Here is a 17,026-nt window from a genome sequence, read left to right on the forward strand (position 1 = left end):
GAACATCTCATAATAGATCTCGCCATGCCACTGTACATCCACATCGATGATTTTGGATTTTTCTACAATCTTCTCCTAGAAAATGCCAACATTGAAGGAACATGTGCTAGCAAATTTCCAGACATGCCCAGACAATGAGGGACGAAAGTTGGGGACTTCATCGTAGACCTTGATTGGTAGTGGCAAATGGAAACGATTCTTGCCAAACAAAAAATTGATGCATTCACAATGTGTAATGAATTCCAAGCTTGTGGCTCGTTAGCAGTTGCGCGTAGTATTAAGCACGTGACCTGCTGGAAACATCGTCTCTTTCGGGCCATGATCGAGTGTTTGACCAACGAATAACACCTGCACAGCAGCAAACCTGTGGATATTTGGCTCAAGTGTAGAATCAAATAGCCTGTGTCCTGACGCTGCGGTCACTGCGAATGTCTCCGTTCGTTTCGCCTCAGTGAATAGTTGCAAACTGAGCGCGATGCGTACATTGAACCCAGCAATCGCCCATAATCTGCTCTTCAACATGTGTAGGTTGGACAGATCGATAATACTAAGAACAGGGGTCAGGCCCGCGAGGATCCCAGTGACTAACGCAGATCACGAATGGCATATTCTGTGACGAAGTTAGAGAACCCATCTTCCTTCGTACGTGGCCGGGGAGTGACGACATCTGGAACATGATCACGGCGCCTTGGGTGTGCCCCAAGGTCCCACTTCCTGTGTGCTGAAAGGATTGCCCATGCCTTGGGAAGAGTGAATGAATTCACGAACGTCGGTGATATCGTGGTCATCAGGTCGGGGTAGTTTATGGATATGCGACTGGTACAACAAGGTCTTGTCTGGCGCAGATAAGCCACAAACGCATAACAAGCATTAGACTCAAAGGGTCAGCTCACTGTATTCCCGGAGGTTTTGGCGAATCTGCAATATAAGAGTCCACTGTGCTGGTTCGTCGAGAGCTATCGAACCCCGCAATGCGGATGATCTCTGCGCATACTGCTTCCTCCAACCTTTGTCGGACACACTATCTCTGTATTCTACCTGCTTCAGACAATCTTTCATGGCGATTATTTCTTGCTGGAGGTACAGCAGGTTGCGTGCATTCAAAGAGGCGAAGCGGCGGAAAATGACGGTCTCGGGACTTTTTTCAATCTCCCCAGCCAGCATAGGAAACCGGGCACCAATCCATCAATTTCCTTCTCATACGTCCCCCAGTCAGGCAGAGTACCTTCTGGAATGCATTTTGAGGCTGTTTTTTCGTGCATTGCGAAGATCAGGATGGTAAAGTGCACCGAATCGAGGCCCAGCGCACAATGTATTCGGGATGACCAGAGTGAGCACGAGGTTCGCACTCCATGAGAGCCCCGGGGTACAAGAGGGGTGGCTGCATCTTTGCAGCCCTGAGGCCATCCTGGGCAGTATTCCGTTTCACGAGTCTGTCGCGGTCAAGTCTGTGTAGCCTTGTATTCCGCCTGTTTCAGGCCCACGTACCAAACCGGGTACTACCGCGTGCATCGATACTCCCGTCATACTGTGTTGAATTAGGCAAAACGCTACAAACTTGGTCGGGTTATGAAAGGACGGCACAAGGCTTCTAAGGATTCACTTCTCACGGGTGCACGTGAGAAATGTGGCTAGTCAGGCATTCCCCGCCTGATCGTGACTGACCGCATTAATTCTCATACACAAGCTCTACACCACTGGGAATATTCCAGAGTTGAAATGAACTGTTATAGGATGATGAAACGAGATGAATCTTAGAAAACCTGGAAGAAAACAGACTGTAGCGACAACTTACCCGAATTAACATTATACATAAGGCCCGTTCCATAAATACTAGTACATCAATGGTGTATTGCATTCGTCCTACATTGAGAGGAATGATTCCACAATGTTGAGACACATCAATTGCAGCGCTGGGATTTTACATCTCATATAGTTCGATCGTTTGCGATGTTTCCAGGATCTTGGCACAAAGATCATGGCACAGCCTCGATTTTAAATTTCAAATCATTATAGTACATCAAGCTACTCTATTAACATCTAGAACCTCGCCGGTGTGAGCCTCTGCCTCCATGTTCTGCGCCGACATCTTTTCATCGAATCCTACCGACTTTGGAAGTACTGTATGGTGGACTCACTGATACCCCTGACCATTGCCCACCTGTTCACCCCTCGCAGCAACCCTTCGTCCAGCGGACGCCTTCTCTAACCACAGTCCCATAATAACGTACCGAGGAACTCTTCATCAACCGACATGCCGATATTGACAGCCGCGCTGCCCGTGGCGATGCTAAACAAATGATCGTGCACAAAGACTGACAAGATAGAGTATAAAAGGCGTACCGCGATAAATGGCAGTGCCAGGAAAATGACGATGGGAACATGGCGTTCTCTTGCTGGAACGACAGCGCGATGTGGCACTGACACCAGAAGAATGAACAAGATGGCTACGAACCCCACGATGTAGAGAACGACGCCGGCGTTGCTGGACGTGGGCGGCGTATGCGATCCGTTGGCCGACGGCGTGATGCTAGTCCCACCGACAATCGAAAGGACGATGCCGAGCGTCAGGACGAGTTGAACGAGAAAATCGGTGCGGTTCTCGAATTGATGAAGTCGACGAAGCGGTTTAGGACGCCCAATGTTGCCAGCAGCAGCGATGACAGGCCTACGGAGTCCAAGGTGAAGATGGTTTGCAAGAGCCCCGTGGCAGGGTCTTTGTTCGAGATGAATTGGCAGACGCTGCCGGAGATGCGGGTTAGGCAGAGGATGAGGGTGTAGAGCCAGCCGCTGCTGCGCTTGAAGCCGTGCTTGTAGCAGACGTAGACGGCGAGGAAGATGAGCTCGATTATTGCGGTGGTGTCGTGAGAGTGCCATATTGTAAATCTGGTGATGGAACAGTGCTTTGGAAATACTGGTTCAAGGGTATGTAATTGAGCAGAATTGGTGAGAAAGTGAAGTCAAAGGCACGAATTGAATGAAGTTACGCTGGATGATGAAGTCCATTTTTTGTTGAGAGCCGCATCTTCTATACCATGCAAATGCTCTACGTCCAGGCAGCTCTACGCTGTGTCCGTAGTGTGAAATTTCCGTGAGAGATACCGGGAAAGGAAATTCTCCACAATGGCAAGGCTGTGTTGTTGAATTGCGGGCCATCCCCATACTGTGTACAAGATTCGAATCGTGCCTTTGGCTGTGTCTACGTCTTCCAGAGTCTAGAACAAAAAAGGTAAGATAAATTGCTCCTGCACCAGTGAAAGCCTACCCAATGAAGTTAGCGTTTCGTTAGCGGATGATTGATCAGGCCCCCAGTGTCCAGCTGAGAACCAGCTCTTCCATTACCATGAGTGTTGATACCCAGTCCATCGTATCGGACGTCGCCGCTGGCAAGATCCATGCACTGAACAACTTTCTAGCAGTGCCTTACGATAGGGCTGCAGTGACTCATTTGTACTCCTGCCATGCAGGCGTTACAGCGGAGCTCCACATTGCTGATTAACACCCCGAATCTTGCTCCACCTATCAAAGCACTTGAACCCAAGCCGATTCCGCTTCGAGGAGCCTGAGGCTGTGGAGGCATACGAACCTGGTTGAGCGAATCACGACTTCCGGAGCATTAGCACGATAAGCTTCCTAAGCCACGACAAGCTTTGTGAGGTCATCGGTTATTGACCAATATCATCAGCTGGGCGAAACACTCTCTTCTTTAAGGACTGTACAGCGACCCGCTAACTAGGACATTTAAGAGCGCTTGGTGGAGCCGATCGAAATGGTGTATAGAGGCAAGCCTTCAGAATCATGCTTCGGTTGCCGAAATAGGCGCATCAGAGTGAGTGGGCTAACCAACCATGTATTGGGCCAGTGGCTAATGAATGATTCCAGTGCGACAAGGACAGATCTGGGTGCTCGCAATGCAAGCGAATGCGCATGCCCTGTCCAGGGTACCCCGATCCTTGGGAGCAAGCCTTTCGCGATGAAAGTATCAAAGTCAAGAGGAAGGCACAACAAACTTACAAGAAGAAAGCCTCAAAGTCCAAGAGTGATTGTAACGGCGTTCATCGGGGCGCAATACCTTCGACGTCGAATGAGCTTTCGGCAAGCTTCTCGCTGGGCCTCGATGATACACAGTTGGCCCCGTCGCAGTGGAGATTGGTGCCATCGATCGAAGAAGTAGCACTCGCACATTTCATGTCATCTTACATCCCCGAAAGTCGTTTTGGATATCTACCAAATATGTATGCGAAGCTCGGGCGCGACATCTCGCTCTTAGCAGCCATAGATGCTGCATCGAAAGCTCGGCTTGCCTGGGAATTTGGAGAGCCTGGAATGATGGAAGCGGCACGCGCCTCGTACGCCAAAGCGTTGACCGAGACTAATGCAGCGCTCGCAGATCCGGTCACCGCTCTGCAAGATGCAACGCTCGTTTCAGTCCTGCTGTTGAGTCTCTTCGAAACCATGATCTGGGCCGGGACAGGTGTTCCGGACAATTGGGTGACCCACACACAGGGTGCTCTCACACTCGTTCGACTGCGTGGTAAACAGCAACTCGAAACAGATGTCGGTCGCCAGCTGTTCACGCACGTTACCAATATAATATCGGTCACCAGCCTTCGGATGAGACAGAAGATACCGCAATACGTTATCGAGCTACAGACTGAAGCTACCCGACACGATGACGAGAAGCACCCACTATACCTTGTCACGCGCTATACAGGTGATTTGGCAAATTTGACTGCGGATATCGCTGGAGGAAAGATGCCTGTGGACGACATTTTGGAATCCACAAGGAGAATGGACGGCAAATATTTGGCTTTTCTAGAGAACATATCGCGTACCTGGGGGTGTCGGACTACTGTCCTCGACGAGGACGACCCGGACATTTATGGCCGATTGATCCACGAATATCCGAGACCCAGAATGGCGATAGTTTGGAATACGGTTCGCATGACTAGGATCTTCCTGAACGCAATCATATACGGCCACGCCTCTCTGTCGACAGTATCCTCTGCTGCTACCCTTAAAGCGCAAGCCCAACGAAATGTAGAGCGAATGGCGGCTGACATCTGCGCATCGGTCTGGCATTTTTTGAACCCCAAGACGTTCAGTGCTGCATGCGCAGCTACCCTGCTGTGGCCTTTGTCGGAAGTGAGAGACTCAGATTTGGTACCCAACGACCTAAGAGTCTATGCGATGGAAACGTTGAAGCGACTTGCACGTAGGCTGCGCATGCCCGGACCGTTGCAGGATGGTTTGCATGTGTTCTACCTTACATGACCAATGTGAAGAGCTTTGGGGAGTGTTGTTCAGAAGTTGTAGGGACATGTCGATAGCGCTTCGATGTGTCATGAGGTGAGGACGGTTGTTGCGCAGGAAACGGAAGAACCCAGGACCTTTGGCAGGTGTGACGACGCTACGAGCCGAGTCTCGCTCCACTTCGGGAACCACGGTAGCCCGCTTTTCCTCTCCTCCCACTCCACCCATCTCCGATATCTGTCGTTCATACACATTCTCCACAACACTATCTTTTGGCAAGCATCGTACATTTGCTGCCCTGTTCCAGCCACGATATCTTCATTCAATTCAAATCGCTGTATAAGGCGTGCGTCGATGATTCGACTTTGGAGCATGTTCTGTTAATGAGGAAAACCGTAGGCGGATCCTTCTCGGGCAGATCTACCCAGACACACTCGATGTGGTGGGCGGACGTTGAAACACGCTTCTGGACGGATAGCTCGGAGACACGATTTCTGGGGGACAATGCTACAAGGTAGAGCATGCGACACTTGTGAACGACAATGTTATTCTTCCTAGTAGCCCCTGTGGAAGAAGCCTCTTCCAAGCGCGCACACTACCAGAGCACAGTTCACTGAATGTGCCGACAATTCATTGCGGAGGCGCGCAGGACCATGGGCTTTCTTGCTAGGAATGCCCGTTCGGCCCGTTTGCTTGCTTGAATTCTCAAAGCGCCGGTTTGCCTCACCATCGCCAACCAGATATGCGAACATATTGGTCCCGCCACAAAACGAGAGGTACCGAGTCGGCTTTTCATGCGATCCAGGCTTTGCGGTTTCGAAACACTCGGTCGGCAGATAGCAAGTCCCCGGAGCCTCATGAAACAACACCAACGACCTGCATAAAGACTAGCGTGCACATGTTTCCATTGGCGCCTAGAGCCCACGTCGTCATTTAATCAATGTCACACGGGATGTTCCCACTTTAGTCGGACCTCATTTTCATCAACCGTTCCTGGGCCATGTTTCTGGATCGTTCTGTGCCGGGACGGCGGGTCCCCAGCGCCTTCCCAAGGTCAGCAGGATCCTTGCGGACGTGTATGGCTGCGCATTTGCAAAATTCAAGATTGCGAAGACCCACGAGATTATGTCCGACCCAAGACTACATAACGTGGCTTGTGTCCTCAAACGTGCACTCTATCAGTGCCTTGCAGCTTACTTCCGTTCTCTGAACTTTGTTCTTTTCTTGCCTTGAAGGCAATTTCATTCTTTTTGGCCGTGCCGTACACTCATTCACACTTAGAGCACGATGTCCCGTTCATTCATTCTTTCTTCAGCCATCTTGGCGTTGCGCGCCTCGGCTCAACTTACAGCATCTGTCTACACTGATGAGAAGACTGGCATCACTTTCAACGGGTTCCAGCATTCCTCTGGGTATAAGCTCGGTTATGCACTACCTGAAACCCTTACAAGCGACCTCATCGCCCAATTGGTCGCTCCTATCACCAACGATGGAGGTTGGGCAGGTTTTCCTTTGGGCCAGTCGATGGTAGGCAGTGTCCTCGTCACAGCCTGGCCTCATGGTGGAGAGGTCATTTCGTCTTTCCGCAAGGCTACTGGGTACACCAACCCTCCCGTGGTTACTGGAGACTTCTCCATGACTACCATTCCCGAAGGTACATGGGTGAACGACACTGCGTTCTCTTACACCTTTCTTTGCAAGAACTGCATTGGCGATACCGCCGCAGAAGGAATCGTCCTGTCTGATACTACAAATGTCTTCAGTTGGGCCTACTCAGACACTCCCCTCACAGATCCCTCGACTGCCAGTGCTGTCCTAAACATGCACAATGGAGGTTATGGATCGTTTGGTTTCACGGTGTCTGATGCACAGAGTGCCGATTTCGCGACCTGGGCTGCCATGGCCACGGGAAGCGCTGGCGGCTCTGGCAATTCCACTGGCAACTCGACCACCCCAATCGGTGGTGGTGGCTCTTCAAACAGCACCACTCCTACTAATAACACGGCTACCATCTCAGACTCGACCTACGACTACATCGTGTGCGGCGCTGGTCCTGCCGGTATCATCGCTGCAGAGCGCATTGCTGAGAGCGGCGCATCCGTTCTTCTGCTGGAGCGTGGTGGCCCTTCGCTTGCTTTCACTGGCAACAACGACACTCTGTCATGGAACAGCTCCGTCAGCATGTACGATGTTCCCGGGCTCGACTACTACCTCAACCAGGTTGGCACGAACAAGCTCTGCACTGACACAGCTGACCAAGCCGGTTGCCTTCTTGGAGGTGGCACCATGGTCAACGGTATGTATCACGTCCGCTTTCAAAAAGGCTGCTCTGACTCCGTATAGCAATGATGTTCGTCAAGCCTCAGTCGCGCGATTTCGACGACAAGTGGCCCGCTGGCTGGAAGTGGAGCGACGTTTCCGCGTCCGCCGATCGTCTCTACGAACGCAACCCTGGCCAGAACTATGGCTCGGAGGACGGCACTCGCTACAATGACGAGGCATACGGTGTCTTGTCCAAGTTCCTCGGATCGAACGGCTTCACCGAGACCGATTTGATTGACGGTGATAACAACGCCCGACAGAACGTGTACGGACATCCTCCGTGGGATCTGAAGAACGGTATGCGCGCTGGTCCTGTGCGCAATTACCTCCCAGAAGCTCAGAAGCTTGATAACTTCAAGTTGATGCTTAACACCAAGGTTGTCCGCGCTGTCCGCAATGGCACTACCATCAGCGGTGTTGAGACTGAGACGGAGGATGGCAAGCGTGTTATCTACAACATCAATGCTGGCGGCAAGGTCGTCCTGTCGGCCGGCGCCATGTCCACACCTCGCATTCTGTTCAACAGTGGAATTGGCCCAGCAGAGCAACTGCAGACTGTCGCATCTGGATCTAGCGGCGTGACTCTTCCTACGGAGTCCGAATGGATCGATCTGCCTGTCGGCGCTGAGATCAAGGACCACGTCATTTTCACCCTGAAGTTCAAGACTTCCGAGCCCATGAGCTCCGTTGCTACCACCGACATCACCTCCCCCAACCAGACTGTCATTGACCAGTTCGCCAAAGCATCTGGCATCCTCGCCCAGTCAGGACAGCGTTTGAACTTCTGGACCTCGGTCAACACCACCAGCGGCTCTGAGATGTTCATCCAGGGCACATGCAACGGCCCCGCCAACAACACCATCCAAATGAAGATCTACCTTACCCACGGTCTCACATCCGTCGGCAGCTTGGGCATCACCTCCGACGGCGCCACCGAGCTCACTTCGGAGCCCTGGCTCCAGACCGCCGAGGACAAGGAGGCCATCACCAGTTTCATGAACCGCCTGCTCAAGATGACCAGCGCACCCAACTCGACCCTCTCCTTCCTCTCCGCAGGCAGCACCACCGGAACCAACGTCACGGGCGCTGATCTCATCAAGGAGCATGTCACCGGCTCCCACTGGGTCGGCACCGCGAAGATGGGCACAAAGGGCGATGCCGGTGTGGTCGTCGACGCAAATACCCTCGTCTACGGCACGGACAACCTCTTCGTCGTCGATGCGTCCATCCACGCTGACCTGCCCACCGGAAACACCCAGGCCACCGTCATGGTTGTTGCCGAGCACGCTGTAGCCAAGATCCTCGCGCTGGATGGTGCTGCTCCTGCACCTGGCAATGGCACTGCATCTTCCTCAAGCGCGCCAGCGACTCCTGCTAGTAGCATCGTTGCATCGGCACCTGCTGCTTCCGTCCCTGTCTCTGGGTACGCAACATCTAACCCTGAGCCCACCACCAGCGGAGCCGCCTCAGCGCCCGCATCAATCGCCTTTTCCAGCGCCGTCGCCATCAGCACTCGCTCTCCCTCAGCGCCTGCTTCCAAGCCTACGTCCGCGTCTGCACCCGGTTCTGCATCTGCAGCTACCCCCACTGCTGGTGGCGGTGCGTCTAGCGGCACAGTCCAGTTGTACGGCCAGTGCGGCGGTAAGACCTATACCGGCGCAACACAGTGCGCACAGGGAACGTGTGTGAAGATGAACGACTGGTATTCGCAGTGTGTCAATGCGTAGATGCGATCAACGGCCTTTGCATGAATGGTTAGGGTAGACTTCGATGGGTTTGCATATTTTCTTGTACATACTACATTGTTACTGTGAGCGATATGCTTCATTTGTATAAAACACTTTCGATTCTCATTTTGTTCCTGTGCGTGACACTGCGTTCTGTGACAACGTGCTGGCTGGATATAACTTGGAGCCTTTGCCAATCGAGTGCCGGTCGATGCTAGGGGAACTTGAGGTCCCAGGTGCGCCTAGAATATGGATCTAATACTGGATCACCAGTGCCCGTGCTCACATTCATGCGTGTGACTGCCAGCGATAACGCGTCAAGCTAATAGCATATGAACTCAAGTGATCGCAAGCCACACTGGTGCTTCTTTGACTTGTATATAGCGCCGAAAGGGATGTATCTATTGTCTCTATACAGAAGTATGGTGTTGCAACAGGCCATTCCAGGTGCAATTGCATGAGAGTATAATGGAAATGCGTCAGTTGTCGCCCTTTGAGCCGTAGTTTTGCCATCTAACTGCGCTTCAGCTGGAGGCAACTGCCACCCAGATGATCAGCTATAGAATATAAGAATTAGGCAAGGGGACTTGCCTAGTAACTTATAAGATGTCAACTCAATGAAGATGTATGGTAGCTTCTTCCCAGGTACGTAGAATTTGCTTTATAAAGTCGTGCGCAGACTCTGAGTATTCTGCTTCTAGACCGACGGAAGCATTACCACACCCAAGCCGGAGGTGCGACCGAGGCTTGTCTGGTATCGCGATGAGTACCAACCACCAGAGTTGGTCTGCTATCCCACCTGTACGGGATTTACATTGGATATTTGATAGACTATATGGATGCGCAATGTTGTCTCGATGCCACAGGAATCCGGCTTCGCGGAGAGGAGCAAGCACCCGGCCTTGGGAAGGCAACACGCTGTTGTCCTCATGGTCAAACTCTGCTTGACATTGCCATACCATCTGGTGTGTCATTATGTGCATTAATCGCCGGGAAACATGTGCTTCTTGCAAGGCCCATCCTCTTGTATGAAGAGGTGGTTGACCGGTGATATGCGCTCCTCTGAGTCGAGCCAATGTGTCGCTTCGTTTGAGTTTAACACGGAAGAGAGATCCGACTAGATATGGCGAATTTTCTTTCTGGGGAAAGGTACTCGTGCCCTCAATGACTTCTAAACTCCATGGTTCAACATCGCAACCACCTCGCAGTCTACGGAAGACGTGGTAGCGATTGTTAAGAAGGAACTCCCATATATGGCCGCCATGAGGGTAGCTTCCTGTTACCAATCTAACTTCTCATCTTGGATAATACATAGGCTGTCGATCCAGAGAAACTTTTGATGGAGGCGAAGAGTAATTTCAATAGCGCCACGAAAGGCTCTCGGAAGGCTTTCCACTGGAATACCAGTTACTTGCTGTCCCCTATTCTCTGCCGTCGTCTCAAGGGGGCGTGGACCATCTTTTGAGCCCCAGCAAAGACTCAGTGTGGTATATTCAGGCCTTATATCTGACCATAGTGTCGTGTCGACGAGTCGCACGTTTCCAGGGCTCCCTATAGTGTCTAGTTTCAGCAGACGACTGGGGTAACCTTCTACAATACTTTGTTTGAGTAGGACTTATAGAAATTGTTATTATTTAACATGCGGTTCTCAAGCCAATCCTCAACGCTGCAACATCTTGTCATATTGTCTATAGTATTTGAGTACCAATCTAAACGTTCATGAAACTGTTCATATGCGTCAGACATCCAACTAATTTCAATCAGCTGTTGTGCATTCTATACTTATAGGTGTCAACATAACTTCGGCGTATGCAATATTCCACGTGTTCAGAAGTCTACGGCCCCGTAATCTCTTAGGTATGGGACACTGCATATACAGCGAGACAAAACCTTCTACCTCAATGTGCACACTAAACTCGAGGAAAAAGTCCAAATATGCTTCCAGGCACTCTATCAGAGCAGTTTTAAGGAAAGCGGCACAAAATGGACACTCGGACTCGTCGGTCCCAATAGAGAGTACTCAAAGTTTCCAACGGTACTTCTCAGGGTAACTATGAACAGAAACACCAAGGTGCAACAGAAACCACACAATCATTTATTCCAAACGATGGAACATGTGCATGTCAAGAAGTTGAGAAGTTTAGTCTGTGAACGATGCACGATTGAACCGTCCGAAGCCGACGTACAGTACGCGAGAAGTGGAGAGGAAAGAGGGTCTTTCCCCCACGAACCCACCCGGAGCCCAACCAATCACGCGCCACGCTAAACTCGGCGCCTGGACCTCCACCGTCACCACCGAGCCGAGCCTCACATCACGCCTCGCATCTTGGATTGCCCGCAAACGACCTCACTCAACTCGCAACCCTCGAATTCACCGTCGAAACGCATCGCGCAAGCCGCCACTACCTACCGCAGCCTCCCAACCAAACAGCGAACGCCCAATCCAACCCCCCTGCACGCCGCAGCACACCACCCCTACACCCTCACCATGTCGTCGCAAGCCTGGGAACGAGAACAGTACGCCCCCTCAACTTCAGTCCCTCCTCACTGCCACCTTTCAATCCCTGCTCCCACACCCTTTGCGCTCTTCCACCACAAGCACCCGTTCGCGCGCGCGCCCCACCTTCTCTTCCACCCTCCACCTCCCTCCTTCTCCACTAGCCTAACCCACCCCCAGACAAAACGACCGTCTCCTCGACGAGCTCTCCTCAAAGGTCACCGCCCTGCGCGGCGTCACCATCGACATCTACGACAACGCGCGGGACCACACGCTGATCGAGAGCACATCCGATACCTTCTCCTCGCTGGGCACGACGATAAAAGGCAGCGCGGGGCGACTGACGCGCATGGCGCAGAGTGGAAACAAAGTCGCGGTGCTGAAGCTGGCTGGGATAATCATCGGGGTGTGCTTGGTGCTGTATTGGGGGTTTAGGCTGATCTTTTAGACGTGGGAAGGGGGAATGGGGATGGGGATGGGGATGAGAAGAGTCAAGGAAGAAGCAGAGAGGTCGTACACGACCCACCCCTTGTGCGCATCAGCACCGCATGCATATCCGGCGTTCGTTTTATTTGCTATTCGGGCACTGTACAGCACTTGGACGGAACACAGGGATGGACATCAGCGCCAGGCGTCCGGGTTTCCTATTCCATGACTACCACAGTTCAATTCAAACAATTGCACATGCACATCTCAATTAACGAAATACCCCTTCCTATTTCCAAAGAGTTGAGACCAGTTTAAGCAGTATTGACTATTTTCCTCTGACATGAATTGCTGCAACATGTGTCCGTTGCGCTGCAAATCAGATAGAGCCACGAAACCCAAAGCTGCCAGTCCATAAGTCGGACTCGTAAGAAGTGAAGCGAACAAGGACACAACCGCCAAACCCCAGCACGCACGGGGTATAGAAAGGAACCACCATTTCGTAGCCATAGCCAGTCCCAACGCCCAAGCGCCGCGCGCAAGACGTATCAGAAACCAAAAGCACAAAATCCTCCTCTTCCTTCATCTCGTCTCCGTCACACCACTGTCCCACCCCCTTCCATACCCTACTTCCCTCCATTCACCGGGGCACTCGACTGCGCATTTCTACTCCACACATACTCCGTCAAGACCCCGATATCCTCTCTCGCCGCGGGCACTTTGTCCAGCACATCCTTCAAGTTCCGCAGCGTTTCCGCCGTATACGGGTTCTGCAACAGCTGCTGCACCACGGGGCTCGCCATGTACGGACCTAGGATAGTCGCGGGGTTAAACGGCGGAGCTGCACCTGGCGGTGGAGGTTGGATGGACTGTGGTGCCTGCGCCTGCGGTTGCGGGGGCGTGGGCGTATGGCTGAAGCCGTTGTTCGGTTGAGCAGACTGCTGTTGCGCGAGATACGGATTCGGCGGGAACGCTGGTGCGACAGGGGAGTAGCTCGGCCCGTGGGGATTCGTGAGCGGGCTTGGGCTCGGACCTGCACCATTCGTTGCCTGCACCGGCGTCGGCGTCGCATTGACATCGAGCTGCGGGAAGGGCGCCAGGGGCTGAGGATCTGGTAGCTTAGCAACCAGCGCGAGGAGCAGCATGTCCTCCTTGCGCGGGGTCTCGATGATGCAGTGCTCGAGGAGGTCCATGAACTGGGGGAGGTTGCTGGGGCCCGCGGGGACAGGGATGACGTAGAGGTCGCGCATGGCCTCGTTCTCGAGCTTATCGACGGGGATGACGCCCCAGCGCGTGCGGTCGTGGAAGTATTTGTACAGCGTGTCCATGACGGTGCGGCCCTCGGCAGACACGGGGCTCAGCGAGAGCACGGCCACGTCGTGGCTCCCGGTCGTCGCGAGGCCGCGGATGTACTCATCGCCTCTGGCCTCCTCGATGCGGCCGGCAATGGGCAGCGTGGAGGACAGGAGCTTGTTCCAAGGGATGGCCTTGCCGAAGTCGCCGCCCGCAACGAAGCGTGCGACAGAGGCGCAGGGCTCCATGTGCTGCATTTCGATAGAGCCGCGCCAGACGATGGTCTCGTCGGAGAAGGTAGACATATCCACATCGCCATCTTCGTCTTTGAGGAGACGGTCGACATCAGCATCGACTTGAGTGCTCTTCTCTGTTTGCTGGTGAATGGAGCTCTGACGCCGTTGGAGGAACGAGTGCTGGTCGTTCTGTGGCGAGCGAACTTGAGCAAAGACAGAATTAATGTCAAAGTTCGTTGATGGCCGTCGCGCGCTATCTGCTCCTCCGGTTGTATCAACAGCGATGGGTTCGCGTCGACCAACATCCTCGGGCAGCTCCACTGCATGTGACTCTTGTGTGGGAGACTGCAGCGCGGGCTTCTCATCATTCTGAGGCGGCGGTGGCGACTTAAAGTCGTCTTGCTGGGTAGTGCTAGCAGCTTCGTTCTCCACAAGCTCGTCACCTTTGTGCGTTGTGCGATACCGAGGACCGGGCTCCTCAGTGAGGATCATCTGCTTTTCGTTCTGCTGCCTGATCCTGGCATATTCGCGCTGTTTCTCATCACTGGCCATGTCTTCTGAAGACATGGCGACAATGTCGTCCGCTTTGAGGCTTCCAGACAGTAACTGGTCCATCAAGCCAGCATTCTTTCGGATGTTGACGAGGATGGTGCGAAGTTGGAAAGAATAGCGCGATTCTGGACCCGCCGGTTCGCCATGGCGCAGGAAAGCGGCATGGTCTACCTCGAGCGCAAGTCGCGTGGCGATGGAGTGCGCAGTCTGACCTTCCGGTATCTCGTATCCGCGAGACTCAGACGCGGCGGTGATGAGCGGGATGAAGGTCTCCCGCAGCTTCTCGGTCACCACCTTCTGCTTGGTAGGCAGGGCGTCGATTTCTGCGGCACCTGTTGGGGCTGGCGGGATCTCGTTCTTGGGAGCACTAGGCTTCCTCCGCTTCTTGCTCGCACCTTCCTTCTCTGAGGGCTCGTGTCGTCGCTTTTCGCCAAGCGGCGACTGCGGCTTGGTCGGCTGGAGCACGTCAGCAGAAACACCCTCTATCTTTGCATGAGTAACTCGGCATACCTGGACTTCGGCTGCCACGGCGTGGCCATCGGTCGCGACTTCTGTCTTGACTGCAATGGGCGCGGGCGGGGCCGGACTGGGCGCATTGGATTGAGGTGCAGCAGCCGGACTCGGAGCGGCTGGCTGAGAAGGCTGCGGCGTAGCTGTTTCACCTTTCGCTGCTGGCTTGCTGCCCGGCTTCACATCGATGGGACGCGACTTGGGAGGCTTCGCGCCCTTCTTGCCCCACTTGAGCCACGGCTCTTCGCCCTTGGCCATGAGCGCAAGCAGTTCTTGGTGCTCCTCTGGCTTGCACTGCTCGCAATAGTACGTCCTCTTCTTCCAGTAGGCATCGGCCTCGGGCAGGTGCAGGCATTTGTTGTGTTGCCATGCCTGGCAGCGGTCGCAGCAGATCATCTTGCGGTCATCGTCTTCGATCTCTTCTCGCAGGCCACACACACAGCGGATTATTTCCTCGCCTTGCTGTTCCTCCTCCTCGGCGTCGTCGGACGGCGCAGATTGCGAGCGTGCCGGTGTGGCATTTGCGCCTACTTTAGGCTTCTTGTCGGTCTTGGGTTTCGACGACTTTGGCTTGCCAGCTACGACCTCGTCGAGCGCGTCGGCATTCTTAGTGTGATGGCCCTTGTTGGCGCGTCCGGAGCGGCGCACTTCGTCTGTGGCAACCATGTTAGCATCATGGCGGGGCTTCGAGGTGGTGCGACGCGTGTAGCCTGTTGAGATGCGAATACGCGATGGAGGGTGCTTACCAGCCATGGTGGGACAGCGGGCAGATGTGGGCTCAAAACAACGCGACTGATTGTCAAGTTACGCAAAGAGCAGATAATTCACGGTCTACAAAAGGGCTGAGCCTCCGCTGCGAGCTGCTGCGCGAACAGACAGACGACAGGGAGCGGCGTCTAACTAGAAAACAAGCGCGCGGGTTCCCCTTGCCACCAGGACAGGCGTAGTCCCTGCGAGAAGGTTCGCGATAGCCAGTTCCGGGCCGCAGCTTCCTTGCGACAGTACCCTCGGTAGCTCACCAGAGAGCTGTTGCGGCAGCTGTGCACGCGCGTAGGGCGATGGCGACGGGCGACGTCGCGTCAAAGGGCGCGCGACGGGATTATAGGGCGAGAGAATCGGGGAGCACAGCGTGGGCGCGGAAAGTGCTGTCGCTTGGTGTCGTGTGGGCTGGTGATGGAGGTGAGGAGAAGGCGGGCGGTGGTGGAGCTCTTTGGCCGAGCGGCGGGTGGCGCTTGGCATGCGTGGGCGCCGTTTCTCGGCTGCGATACGCTGCGAGCTGCATATGCAACCTGAAGCAGGCCAGCTCGCCAGCTCCGGTGACGCAACTCCACCAAGACCACCAGATCCACCGAGATCCTCGTACACAATACATCCTCTTCTCTGCATACCTCACTATGGCCGACGTTCGGTCCATGCTCAAGCAGCAACGCGCTGCCCGCCAACAGGCCAAGGCACCCAAGCAGTCCGCGCCGACCTCGAAGAAGCGCAAAGCCGTCGAGGACACGCCGGAGGAACGGAAGCGAACAAGGACCGAAGAGCAGGCTGGTGTTCCCGCCGGTTTCTTCGACGAGGGCGCCGCGCAAGAGGCAGAAGCAACCCCGCCGGACGCAGAGGCGCCCGCGGCAGCACCTACAGAAGACACACTCCAGCAACCCGATGCCACCAAGCCCCCTCTACCAGCTGCCGATGATGAATTGGACGCCTTCATGGCCGAGATGGACCAGGCTGCCGCCGAACCCCAGCACAACCCTGCATCGTACTCGGGCGCTGTCATCGAGTCTGCGCCCATGACTGCAGCTCAGCTGGCGGCGCAGGCAAAAGAAGACAAGACGGCACAGCGAGCTAGGAACGACGAGGAAATGGAGGACGAGAAAGAGGATGCTGCCAACGCGCTCCAAGACGAGTTCGAGGAGATGGACGGGCTGGAAGAGCGCGTGAAGAAGCTGCGCGAGCAGCGGGAGGCTCTTCGCGTGAAGCATGCGGCTACCGACGTCCGCGAGGAGACTGTGCCTCTTCCCGCGCTGCAGCCTGAGGACGAAGACAGCGTGTCTGAAGATGACGACTGGGACGACTGGCGCTTTCGCCCGGCATGATGCTTGCAGCACTGTACACTTGCATATGTACCATACCCATTTGATACCACAGCATGGGACTGGCGTTACGGATGATACCAATTGAATTACTGAATCGCATAGCACTCCAAACCACTC

The 17,026-nt window shown here is 54.1% G+C and overlaps 7 protein-coding genes across 7 annotated transcripts; 4 read left to right on the forward strand and 3 right to left on the reverse strand.

Annotated features, from left to right (window-relative positions):
* Positions 1-304: 304 nt before the first annotated feature.
* CC84DRAFT_1224823 (uncharacterized protein) lies at positions 305-1,170 on the reverse strand. The gene is made up of 2 exons (XM_018183550.1): positions 894-1,170; positions 305-836 (listed from the first exon to the last, which is right to left on the reverse strand). The coding sequence occupies exons 1-2, from the start codon at positions 1,162-1,164 to the stop codon at positions 679-681; spliced, it is 429 nt and encodes a 142-aa protein (XP_018041958.1). The 5' UTR covers positions 1,165-1,170; the 3' UTR covers positions 305-678.
* An 830-nt stretch (positions 1,171-2,000) lies between these two features.
* On the reverse strand, positions 2,001-2,948 carry CC84DRAFT_1159085 (uncharacterized protein). The gene has a single exon (XM_018177134.1). The coding sequence runs from the start codon at positions 2,875-2,877 to the stop codon at positions 2,206-2,208; it is 672 nt and encodes a 223-aa protein (XP_018041959.1). The 5' UTR covers positions 2,878-2,948; the 3' UTR covers positions 2,001-2,205.
* Positions 2,949-3,694: 746 nt separating this feature from the next.
* CC84DRAFT_40872 (uncharacterized protein) lies at positions 3,695-5,569 on the forward strand. The gene is made up of 2 exons (XM_018186082.1): positions 3,695-3,829; positions 3,883-5,569. Exons 1-2 carry the CDS (start codon positions 3,770-3,772, stop codon positions 5,272-5,274), a joined length of 1,452 nt encoding a protein of 483 aa, XP_018041960.1. The 5' UTR covers positions 3,695-3,769; the 3' UTR covers positions 5,275-5,569.
* Positions 5,570-6,540: 971 nt separating this feature from the next.
* CC84DRAFT_1078759 (FAD/NAD(P)-binding domain-containing protein) lies at positions 6,541-9,302 on the forward strand (the record flags this gene model as incomplete). Its single annotated transcript, XM_018173810.1, has 2 exons — positions 6,541-7,549; positions 7,597-9,302. The coding sequence occupies 2 exons, from the start codon at positions 6,541-6,543 to the stop codon at positions 9,300-9,302; spliced, it is 2,715 nt and encodes a 904-aa protein (XP_018041961.1).
* Positions 9,303-11,622: 2,320 nt separating this feature from the next.
* Positions 11,623-12,492, forward strand: CC84DRAFT_1159088 (uncharacterized protein). The gene is made up of 2 exons (XM_018177135.1): positions 11,623-11,819; positions 11,980-12,492. Exons 1-2 carry the CDS (start codon positions 11,791-11,793, stop codon positions 12,245-12,247), a joined length of 297 nt encoding a protein of 98 aa, XP_018041962.1. The 5' UTR covers positions 11,623-11,790; the 3' UTR covers positions 12,248-12,492.
* CC84DRAFT_1133505 (uncharacterized protein) lies at positions 12,486-15,989 on the reverse strand. Its single transcript, XM_018175978.1, has 3 exons — positions 15,563-15,989; positions 14,817-15,469; positions 12,486-14,762 (listed from the first exon to the last, which is right to left on the reverse strand). The coding sequence occupies exons 1-3, from the start codon at positions 15,567-15,569 to the stop codon at positions 12,852-12,854; spliced, it is 2,571 nt and encodes an 856-aa protein (XP_018041963.1). The 5' UTR covers positions 15,570-15,989; the 3' UTR covers positions 12,486-12,851.
* Positions 15,990-16,095: 106 nt separating this feature from the next.
* Positions 16,096-17,020, forward strand: CC84DRAFT_1159090 (uncharacterized protein). Its single transcript, XM_018177136.1, has one exon. It carries the CDS (start codon positions 16,211-16,213, stop codon positions 16,907-16,909), a length of 699 nt encoding a protein of 232 aa, XP_018041964.1. The 5' UTR covers positions 16,096-16,210; the 3' UTR covers positions 16,910-17,020.
* The last annotated feature ends 6 nt before the right edge of the window (positions 17,021-17,026 follow it).

Source organism: Paraphaeosphaeria sporulosa, assembly GCF_001642045.1.
Source record: "Paraphaeosphaeria sporulosa strain AP3s5-JAC2a unplaced genomic scaffold CC84scaffold_1, whole genome shotgun sequence".
NCBI lineage: Eukaryota > Fungi > Ascomycota > Dothideomycetes > Pleosporales > Didymosphaeriaceae > Paraphaeosphaeria > Paraphaeosphaeria sporulosa.